This window comes from Hippocampus bargibanti, linkage group LG01, assembly GCF_051943395.1.
Source record: "Hippocampus bargibanti isolate YZ-2025 linkage group LG01, ASM5194339v1, whole genome shotgun sequence".
Lineage (NCBI taxonomy): Eukaryota > Metazoa > Chordata > Actinopteri > Syngnathiformes > Syngnathidae > Hippocampus > Hippocampus bargibanti.
The window spans coordinates 7,152,949-7,165,105 of NC_142734.1; the positions used below are offsets into that span (position 1 = coordinate 7,152,949).

Consider the following 12,157-nt stretch of genomic DNA (forward strand, 5'->3'; position numbering starts at 1 on the left):
CACGAAGTAGAGTGTCATTTTATGTATCCTTTTTGGGAAGCTGTGATCAGATGCTTTGTTGTGAAAACCTTTCTGGTGACACCGGGGTCTAAGTAGCCTCGAATTTTCTGGATATAAGTGTGAGGTGGATTCTTCACTTGAAACCTTTCCTGCGGATCAAATGAGATCAATGCATTTGGGTTTATTTCTTCATTAAGTTGAGTGGACTGAAGATGTGCAGAAGTTGAACATACCTGATCACAGATGAGGTCCCACTTCTTTTCATTGTCATATTGCCTGAGGAGCCGAGCTTTGTCTGGAGGCAGGTTCATAGAGTTCTGAAAAAAAGATGCAGACCACAAAATTAGCATATTTTTGAAAATTAGTGAGACGACTGTGTTTTACTACCATCATCAACTTTATCTTATAGAACCAAATTTACTCAATGACAATGTAATATAACTGGTTACACAGTGGCTGTTATGCCATGAAAGAGCTGTAACTTTTCTAGCCTGCTCAGCATGTTCAGGTACTGAAAATAGATGGAACGTTTTGATAGTTGATGTAAAATCCAACCCCAAAGTTGCCTGTGAAATCAACTATTGGTGTTAATTTTACAAGTTGCAACGGCTGAGTGGGTGCTAGACACTTTACAGGCCTGGGCTGCCAACGTCACAGCCCAGTTTAAATTTGGGAGACTTAAATGATGATCTCACTTCCTTTGTTGGCATTCAGCTTGGCCTTTAACCACCACAACCACAATCAGAACCTATAGTGTCATCTAAATCTGCAGTTTGGGGGAAAAACAAATAAAAAATACACCACATGGCCCAGAGCTGCAGGTTTACTTTTGCTTAAATTAAACTCAAACTGCTCGGACTTCTGTTTGAAGACAAAATCAGTTTTATGTCCTCATAATGACAGTTTTGAAGTGAACTATCGGTTGGACTTTTTCGACTGGTTCTCTGACTTATACTTATGTTCATATATTGAAATCATACTTCAGAGTGCAACTCAAAAATCCCTGTTCCACATCACGAGTTCTGATCTGTTTTAAAATGCCTACTTCTTGTTCCAGAAAGTTGTTTTTGTTTCTTTTTAGTTTAAAATGGCTTCACTTAAAATGTGAAGATAGTGGCAATGTACCAAAATTATTTGACAACCACCAAAAGAAAGTAAGAAGAAATGCAAGAAGAATAAGAAGACATGGCGTCATAGTGTGTTATGTATGCAACTTGATCTTTCATTTAGCATGTGGCAAACAAACAATAACCGACCAAAATTCTAATTTTGCCACAACGGCATGTGGGATTCCAGTTAAGAAATGCTATGATAACTAAAGACAAATTAAATTCTACCGTTAGAATTGGAAATTTTGGACCCAGATAGAATTTGTTCACTGTTGTTCACACTGTGAGGGAACAGCCATTTTGTCTTAGTCTTAGTGTTCTCTTGCTTTAAGTTTTTGTTAAATAAATCTCCCTTGAAAGTCCGACCTAAAGTCCACTATGACCTAAACATGCGTGTTTTCTTCTTTGTGATGCACTTTTCGACTGATAAAATTTCACCAATTAAACTTGTCAACAGGATATTAAGTGATTTGAGGATGTGTTAATACGTGTTGCAGCGGCATCCCTCATTTACAACATCACCAACAGTGCCCCTCATGAGCAAAACCACAAATGACCTGCCGACTTGACTCTTGAACACAGCCCTTGGTCAAAACCATAACAGACTGGTGTGTGAACCCATGATGTCCACATAGCTGGTTAAAATGTGTTCATGTGCATGGAAAAAAACACTAAAACCTCCCATGACACTTACAGCATCTCACAAGACAGCATTTTCAGCTGAAAACCACATTGCCGGCATGTTGTCTGCACCAAACTGAAAACCAGTCGTGGGCCGTGGATTTTATCACAGGGCCTTCAGTAGTGCTCAGTATCAATCAATCCAGGCTAAAAAAAGTGATGTGTGATTTATTACTAGTCCACTACAGTGTACCATTAGCAAGGAAATAACTGACCAACCTTTCTTAATGATGTCCATTTTTTCTTGAAAAGTCCCTCTTGAAAATGGTTTTAAAAGTAAATCTGCAACCAAATCTATTTCTTCAGAAGAGTGTCAAAAACAGCTTTATCTTGAAAGAAACACGGATCATAATGAATAAGATAACATTTCAGCTCACTTATCACTATCGATAAAGCATTAAAAAAAAAGTACAACTGCTCCAAATTACATCCATACATAAACATGACCAGTCCTAAATAGCTAAAAAAATGTCCGGAAACAACCAATGAAGCAAAAAAAAAAAAGATAAATTGATTTGAACAAACGCCACACAGGAGACAAAAACAGAAGCAGCACGCATACCAGATGTCCGGAATTACTACAGGAATGTGTGGTCTTTATAGAAGTACATCTGATCACAACTCGCTTCTCTCGTCTGACCGCAATGGGTACGCTTCCTTTTTTTAATCCTACATCCATCAAGCATCCAAGCACCCGGCATCTTCAATATTTATCTTCATTACACCCTATGATCATCATGAACACAAGACATATTTGATGTGCTCAATAAATGGACTTTTTGTTGGTTACATTATCATCAATGACTTTTGGTAATAGAAAAAAACAAATAAATAGTAAATAATAACACTAAGGATTTTGTTGTACGAGAAACACAAGTGCATGGCAATGAATGAAAACACGAAATTGGTTTGTCCGAATGCCACCATGATTATGTAACACAAGGCTGTAAACAAAACAACAACAACAACAACCACAACTCTATTAAATCCAGATCGGGCCCGGCGTCTGTGCAGGCCTGGAGCCGAGATGTTTGTCTTTTTTTCAACCAGTCACGAATACTGATGCACATGTAAGGGATCTCTTTTTTTTTTCTTACCGGTACTTAAAGGACAACCAACGTCACTTTTTTGTTTTTTAACTGACATCAGAAAAACGTTTTATAGCATCTAAAATACCCAAAACACGCAGTATGATATTTTTAGGCAAATGTAAAACACCAATAAAAATGACTTAAAGTGTCCAAAATCTGCAAAAAATTGAGCTGTGAATTTTTCAGAAAGTTCCGCCCCCAGTTAATGACATCACACCAAGACGTCTTGCATTGCTAGTGAATCAAAACAATGGCTGTAGATTCGGAGAATATCTTTTTTTGTTCCACATCCAGTTATGAATATGATTCAAATAGTTCTGAAGAGGAAAGCATACATGTTTGCAATCGATTAAAGAATTTATTTGTGCCATTTTGAGGCAACATTGGGGGCAAATCTCTCACCCAAAAAAAGAGGCACAAAATGGCGACCTCCTGTGGCCACCTCCGTTTCCACAGGCTGATAAATTCCTTATATGGTGCTTGGACGCCCTCTTCTGGCCTTCTGACGGCTTTTGGGTGCAACACGAGGTCCCCAGACCAAACAAGTACAGCAAAATACATTGACGTGATGGAAGGACCGCTACCATGCGTCTTTTTTTACGGTCATGGGGCAGTCCTTTAGTGACGTCACGACGGACTCGTCACCAACTCAAAAACAAGACTTCCTGAATATTCAGCGTGAGTCTTAAAACGGAAAATATAGCTATATGTGGTGGAATCTTTGTAAAATACGCTCAGTAGAAGTCATTTGAAGCCATTTTACAAATTATGGACACAACTTGTCCGGAGACGTCGGTTGTCCTTTAATTGTAAATATATGAAAGGAAATACAGCAAAGACACATGCATGGATTCCATTGAGAAAAGTAACATCTCATGTACTCTTACAGAGCATGAAATAAGGAAAAAATCAATTTGCTCTAGCATCTGTGGAGGATATACTACAGTGGAGTTAAAATAATTTGATGGTCATTTTGGTCAGTGTCAGCCTAAACAGCAAAAAAAGAATGAAAAAGCACAATAAAAAATGTAAGAAGCGAGGACGAAGGGGTCAAAAAGCACACGGGATATTTCCATGAGGACCTCAACCCAGTAACTACATTTAGCTAACTTCATTTAGCTTTCTCCTGTAGCGATCCAATTCAGTACTTCCTGTGTTTATAAGAAGCTAAAAAAGAAGCAAGTGGGCAAGCAGAGATGTTTTATTTGCTGCTCGGACCATTTTAGGGGGTAAAATACGAAAGAAATGTAAAAAATGTCTGCCGCTTGTCATGTACTACCCACGTATTCTTCTCCAACGAGGCCCTTCTGCTCTGACCTGACTCCATTCAATGCAAAGCTTTGTTTTGATTTTGGTGCCGTGCCTTTTCCATTCTTTGACATTTGAGACATTTTTCCCCTCTGTATAGAAAATGGCAGACAATAATAGCTGGTGGGATGGGTCGCAGTTTGCCCCTTGGTACATTTCAGAGCAAAATGCAGCTCAAATGCAGTACAGGTTCAATATGCAACCTGATGAACTGGTCTGATGACCATCACTATCGTCTTCCATCATTGGGGCGGGCCACTGTTGTATAAGTTGTCAGTGGAGCTATCTGTAGACACAAATCCAGATGCCTCTGTGTGTAAATCTAGTATAATATTTCTTTCCGGGGGAGGTGGTCACCGTTTTGGCATTAATGTGCAATGGTATGTGATAGTAATGCAACTTCAACAAAGTCACGTGAAGGGAACGAAAAATCAAGCAATATGCTGCGTTTTGTTATGTTTTCATTTTTTCTGAAAATTATGAATTTGAAAGTATTTAGTCAGCAGGAACAAAATTTGACGGGATGAAGCAAACAGATACAACGACTGGTAGTGCCGGGAGTCCTTTTAACTGCCACTGATTGGAACGACCAACACCTGTGCAGGTGCAGGCGGGGGCGACAGCGCCACCAGTTGGTCGCCAACCAGGTCGTGATAAATACTGTCCAACAGTGGAGGACCGTCAAGACCGTCAAAGTCTTCTCTGTTGGCCTTAAAATATCTGAATTACAGACTGATGTTAATTATATTATGTCCCTGAATTCTGATTAAACAGTTCCAATTTTTCTTTCAGCTTCTTTTCATTACTCATTACTAAGCATTTAAGCAATCACATTTTAGCCATCATTTGTTACCAGGGTCAGAAATCTACCTGGACACCTTTACAATCAGTTCTGCAGGCCCTGTCGCCTCAAATGTGTCGATCAAACTGTTGCTCTAAACAATCAGATTTTGAGTTGGCAACCCAAAAGGGATACCAGCGCCTTCTTGCAGGCGCTGGTCAACGTCAGAGTTTTCGCAAATTAGGATTGGCTCGTCACTAGCCAATCCAAGTTTGCGAAAACTGCTCTGATCACAAGCCGCTCGTGACAAGAGCATAGTGGCCTGAGCTAGCACACTATATTGGTAATGCGCTGCAAAAGCAAATATATTCTGTTGATTTAATTGCGGTTTTGTCAACCCACAATGGCTGAAGGAGAACAAATGGATTTGTATGCAGATTTACTGTTACAGCCGTTTTCAAGACGGACTTTTCAAGAAACAATGGAAATTATTAAGAAAGGTTAGACAGTTATTTCCTGGCTAACGGTACCCTCGAGTGGACTTGTAGTTAATCATACCACACTTTTTATAGTCTGGATTGATTCAGACGTAGCACTACTGAAGGCTGAGCGATACTGTCCATACTATATTCTAAAGAATACCATGTCCTGACAGTGATTGGGCATGGCAATGTTACCCATTATCTAGATCAGAGTCAGTCCGTGTATGACGTTTTGAATTGTTTGTTAGCATTAAGCAAAGCAAAGTTTCCTTAGAAAAAGTTAAGTTGGTGGAAACACAGTATGTGCACTTTCCTTTGTTTTATGTCTAGCTTGAATATTAAACTTGAACTGGAAGAGGCAATAAAGAGCTTGAATCCTATTTAAAAAAAATCACCATATGCCAAACTGCTATTTGTTTTGAAGTGAGCTCAAATCAATGCCTTTATATTCCTTTCATCACTTTGCTGCTGAGAAATGTAAATTTCTCCACGGTGAGACTAATAAAGGCATATCCAATCCAATCCAATCCAATCCAATATAGCACTTGTATCAAAAAACATTTTCTGGCAAGTCAGAAATGGAAAAAAGTGGTCTCATGACAGGGGAGCTGTCACACAACTTCTAAGTCAAGTTTTCATATCTCAAAGCAGTATCATAGTAAGATGGCGTAAAAATGAACTGTTGGCTGGACTTCTTTCCTGGAGGTGGCACAGCCCACAAAGAGTGTGAGAGAATCATGAGATATGCCGCTGCGGAGCTGAATAGCCGATTAAGGCTTGTTGTTGTTGGCACTCGCATCACGCACAGTCAGGGCGACGTGAGCAGTAAAATGATGACATCTGACATGTCCGACTGATTAAATGTGATTTTGCACACCAGAAGTAGTCTCAATGGGATAGAGTGATGACAAGTAATTTCACGAAATGATTAGTTCACAGCCAAATGGAAAACAGGTAAATGTAGGAAAGGTGAAGCAGTTAAGGGGTTCACAAGATGTTGGGTCGAGTGTGGATTTTGGTCTGCAATCCCACTCATAACCCCACAAATAATGTGGAAGGTGATGAAGGTGGGATGCTGCAACATAAATGGCCACTGGATTGGGCGAGCCCAACAACCCTGAACTGGCGGACTTCCGAACACAAACTGATTTACGACATTGCCTTTATGACCTTCGATTCCCGCTGGACGATCCCAGAGAGACGACTGGAAAAGAGGCAAAAAGGTTTTCTGACGTGATCTCGCTCAACTTTCAACTTGAAAAGGGAAGAACTGCAACATGTGCCAAACTAAATCTTTTACAGTCCATTCTACAGAAGGCTTAGTTGCCAGCTGATAATATACAGAAATATGCTTGCAGTAAAATCCAGAATTTATTTTCAGCTGCGTTTTTTACGTGAATAAAAATAGTCAGCTGAGCAACTGCTTCGGGCTTTTTTTTTTATTCGAATTTACAGTTTCTTTTCCATTTCTATGCCAGCCCTAAAATATGAAACCAAACAACCAAGAAAATATTTTGTTCTCTGGCTTTTAATGAAAATATGAGGAGATTTTAAGTCGTCATTTGTGAATCCAGCTCGCGAGAAATACTTACCTCAGCTTACGAATTTAATTGGTTCCCAGAAAGTGTGTGTAAGGCGAAAAGTGTGTCTTCCAAACATGAATTTCCCATAGCAAACAATTAAAAATGAGAATAATCAGTTTCCTGGTCCCCATAAAACCTTTTTTTTTTAACTAAATAAGCCTTAAAATGACACATAATATATCTTATTTTATGTATAATAAATGTGCTATTGTATTGTACTTAAAGAAATAAACTACAGTATACTGTCTAATAGTCATTTTATTTACCTTTGTGATGGTCGTTGATGTAGTTGCCTCTTGAGCTCTAAGTGAAGTTGCCGTGCTTTCTATGCGATAATAACCTCACACATTATTTTGCCTATTTGCTTGTCCCCTGCTAACTGGTTTTCGTTAATTCAAATCAACAGAAGTTTTTCAACCTCTTCTACTGCCTGAGACTGTTGCTTAGACAACACAGAAACACCCTTAGCCACACGTAGCAATGGTCCACTTAGCATACTGGTAGTGGGACGCTAAGTCACACAAACACACACCTCGTTCCTGTTTTTCGATGATCTCCTTCTTCTGCTTGACCGCAATTTTCTTATTTGGCCTCTTCGGCTTAACACTAGCCTGTGGTGGGGTCTTTTTCGGTCCCATAATAGCAAAAGTACTCCAGTCGACAACAAACCACGCCTGCACTCAAAGAAATGTGGTGACGAATTCTCGTTTGCCAGCCGCCGTGGCGCTGTTCGACCGTGTGGTTTGGTATTCATCCGCCGAAAACTAGTTCGCCAGCAACCGTGGCGCTGTGTGGTATGGTTCGTCCGCCGAAAACTAGTTCGTATGCCAAGATTATATTCTCGTAAATTTAATGTTCGTAAGGTAAAAAGTTTGCGAGCTAAAGCGTTTGTAAGCTTAATTATCACTGTATTTTCAGTTTGGACATGGTGGGGCAAACACCCCCTACCCTGGAACAAATCATCCATTCATTATCTAACCATTTTATCTTCTCAAATGTCATGCTGGAGCCTCTTGCGGCTGGCTCTGGGCAGTAAGCGGGGTACCCTGTCTGCTAGTTGTCAGTGTTCACAATAGGAGCCCCCACCAAAAAAAAAAAACAACTTCACTCGTGGACACAGTTGACCGTAAATTGTGCGAAACTTGAGCAGAGCATGAAAACGGGACCTATCATTCCATGAGAGATACAATGGGTCGGTAGTTGCCTGGTTCCAACCTTTAACTCCCCCCACCCATTCACTATGGTAATAAAATCCATACTATGCATTGGAACGAGACAGAACTGTCCTCAAAAAAAAAAAAAAAACAAGTACGTAACATGAAAGAGAGGTTAACAAACAGATATTTAGAGTACTGTAATTATTGGTGCATTTTGACAGATTGTCAGAGATTTTTTTTCAGAACACCTGGGAATTGTTTTGAATTGTATAATTCCTCCTTGAACTTATCTTTTTGACCTTTGGCCTTGAGCAAAAAAAGGACTCTTATTTCATTTATTTCCATCGCCATATTGGCTCTGAATATATTTTTACAGTGTTCTGCGAGCAGGTCCATTATCACAGCTGGCACTGCAAAGTGTGTTTCCTTTTTCTCACAGACTAGACGTGGCTGTCATCAGCTTAATGGGGAAAACAGTGGGCGGCTATACTGTTCAGGACAGAGCGGACGCAGACGGCCAGCTTCACCCAAAACAACTCCCAGAGTCTGCTCATCAGGGTGGGGTCCCGGAAATAAGGGCTCACCAGGATCAATGATACCCAGTGAAGACGGCTAGGTGTAAGAATGCAACACTAAACGTGAGCGCATTTTTTTTTTGGGGGGGGGGGGGGGAGCATCTGCAATGTCTTTGATTGGATTGGGTTTGCCTTTTTTTAGTCTTACAATGGAGACATTTACATTTAACAGCAGCAAAGTTACGAAAGTAAGAGAAAAGGAAAGGGAGACCGAAAAAAACAAATACAGGAGCTGCTGTAAAGGCAGCCACTCGCGCGGCGCCATCTTGAAGTCAAAAGAACAAAAAATAAATAAATAACTAATAACATGACAACACAAATAAACTAATAACAACACTCCACGACAACACTAATAAAGGCAAATCCAATCCAATCCAATGACACAAACAGTCATTCGGTCTTTAGCACTTTCTGGACCCTCTTTGTTGCATGAAGCAGTTCTACATAAAAGAGGACATAATCAAAGCGTCATTTTCACCAGTGGATCAGGGACGACATGGTTAAATATGCGCGTCTGCTACAAGCTAAATGTTGAAAGCAAACATGAAGCTGTAGCATCTATTGACGAAAAAAGACTGTCTCACAGCTGCTGCACCACGTAAATCCGCTTCAATTCCAAGCTGCGACAGTTCCACATACACATCGGCGCTCTGCGCTGACGCTCCTTTCTTCCCATCGTGGGCTCCACAAGCCATGCATCCTGCCACAGACTGCCCAATGATTGATTGATTGATTGATTGATTGATTGATTGATTGATTGATTGATTGATTGATTGATTGATTGATTGATTGATTGATTGATTGATTGATTGATTGATTTTACATTTTGTGCAATCGCATTTTGACTTGGCCGCATCTTAAATTCCTAAATAAAACTCAGATCAAACTCAACCCATTATGGCTGCAGTCTATCCTGACTAACTTTTTGGGTGACTTCTTGTCAGTCAATAACAGAACACAGATTGACAAGCAGCCTTTCATGACATTCCCTTTTAATGAAGAGCCTTCAATATCTCTAGGAGACCTCGCTTTGTGAACTTTGTATTGGAAAGGGTAAAGTTGGGCATATTTTCATCACTTTATATTTTCACCTGGAAATTAACCTTGTAGCTCATATGGCATGACAATACTCTTCATGAAAAGTAATCCTTCAAATATGGTCTAAAACATATACAAGTTCGAGAGTATTATTTTTCATGTAGCAGCAAATTTACAAAGAATATATTCAAAGAATACGCAAAGAATGGCAAATAACCCAAAGCCTTGCAAAGCTTGTCGACTATGAAACGAAAACAAAAGTGATTGGGTTGAAGTGCATCCCGGGGAAATGAAAGTTTGAAAAAAGATAGAGCTATAAATAGCAGCGTACGCCTACAAAAAGACACCAACGCAACCAACTCCCAGGATGACGGCGTGGACATGTATGGAACCAATGGCTGACGTGAGCGAGGACGTCAACTGTTTCGGTAAACCGTCACAATGACATCACACATATGACATCAATGTGAAGCAGCCCAACATCTTCTGGTTTACATACATTGCATCAAGCTGGCTTTTTATTCATGAATCACCAAGACATTGTTTGACTTTGTCCTTATCCTGGCTACGGAAAAACAATGAGAGGAAATGAGGAAAGCTCTGTGATCTGTTGTCGTCACAACGTTACTAGTGCATCCGGTATAGGTCAGAAGATTAACTCATTCACTGCCATTCCCACATTTATTGGGAATTGAAAATATGACATAGAACGCCATTCCCGAATTTTTTCTTGCAGGGGTCGCCGATAAAGCGCCGGCAGAGACCTCAGACAATGTTTTTCCTACCACAAGGGGGCAGAATTTCCCTCTTTTCCATGTTGGGGCTTTGTTCCATCTTCAGCAGTTGTTAAAGCTCTATATAAATCAATATGTATGTATAGTATTTTGGACAGCCACCCTCATTTCAAGCTCATGTAACTCCAGACCCATATAATTTAAGAATTAACTCTTTTTATCTGATGAAAGAAGAGAGTCTAAGGTTTCTTACGCTGCATTGAATGTTTATGTTGTCCTAAAACTCAATATTCCAAGGGTCCTGGAATTTCAGTGAAACGACAAAAACCCTGGCACTGGAGTGAACACATTTTTGCACGTCTGGCAGTGAATTAGTTAATAAAAAAAGACCAACTTGACTAATGGCAATTTTTTCCTAAAGCTGTACTTTGCAATCTGACCATGTGTATCTTCGCAGCTCGAGCTGAACAACATGCAAAGGAATTGTAGGTGTTTTTTTTTTTTTCCCAGCGCAGATGTAAAAGCTGAGAGTGTGAGAAAACACCACCACCCTTTCTTTAAGCAGACATCCGATCAGGCGATTGCTCTTTGGACTGGTAATCTGAACTCGGTGGTCACAACAAAGCAGGAATCTGACACAAAGATGCTACAAGACTGTCACCAAACAAAAACGAAGCTCCAAAGGGGTCTCTTAATTCATGTTTGCAAATATGGATCCATTTTCTTATCTTCACAGGAATCCTAAGGTTTGGGCAGAAAGTGGGGGGAACACCTTAAACTGGGCACACAGACCAACAACCACTGGCGCTCACATTAACGCATTGGGAAAATTTAGAATGTTCAATCAGCCTGCTGTGCATATTTGTTTTGAATGAAGAATAACACTGGAGTACCCGGAGAAGAGCCACATAAGCACATGGAGAGCATGCAAACTCCATATAGGGAGGCAAGAGACGGAATCAAACCAGGTACCTCAGCATTGTGGGGTAAAACCGCTAATCGCTTGATGACCGGGCCGCCCCATTTACAAAAAAAAACACTAGAATAGACACTCACATGCTTATTTAGCCATCCATCAACACGTCATTTATTGACAAATGTATCATCAACACTTAAATTGTTAACTCAACAATGACCTTTTGAGTGTAAAGTCAAGTAGTTGAAGAGAAGACAGAGCGAAGCCACTTGCTGCATCAGATGAGAGCGCTAAATGAAAAGAGTCGGCCATTCTATTTATTGTAATGGTGGAGCTTCAGTCAAATAATGGAGAACGGGTCAAGGCCAAGTATCCAGACTCAAGCAGGATTTTGAACACCTTTTCAGGCACCGCCAATCAAAATGGAAGGACAGTAAGAATTGAGTGGCCTCTGATTATTTGCACGATCCATCAATTTTCCATGCTGATGATTGTTACTGTATTATTATCGGGGTTGCTGCGAATTCTCATCCTATTCCTCAACAGCCCAGACTCTGCGCAAATCTATATAAACAAACACTAAAGTGTCATTGTATATGCATTATTGTAAAGTAGACTTTCTGATCTGCGTTTTTTTAATGGCTGTACTCAAAATGACAAAATGTGAATGACGTCAACATTAACTCACCTTTTGGAAGGAGG

At 40.1% G+C, this 12,157-nt stretch overlaps 1 protein-coding gene across 6 annotated transcripts in view; it reads right to left on the reverse strand.

Annotated features, from left to right (window-relative positions):
- The window catches only part of fmnl3 (formin like 3), a 54,942-nt gene that overhangs the window by 34,429 nt on the left and 8,356 nt on the right, over positions 1-12,157 (reverse strand). For all 6 annotated transcript variants that reach the window (XM_088992946.1, XM_088992938.1, XM_088992929.1 and 3 more), the window contains exons 2-3: positions 234-317; positions 69-149 (exon numbers count right to left, since the gene is read on the reverse strand). In XM_088992946.1, coding sequence (XP_088849072.1) covers positions 69-149; positions 234-317 — 165 coding nt within the window. The remainder of the gene's footprint in view (positions 1-68; positions 150-233; positions 318-12,157) is intronic.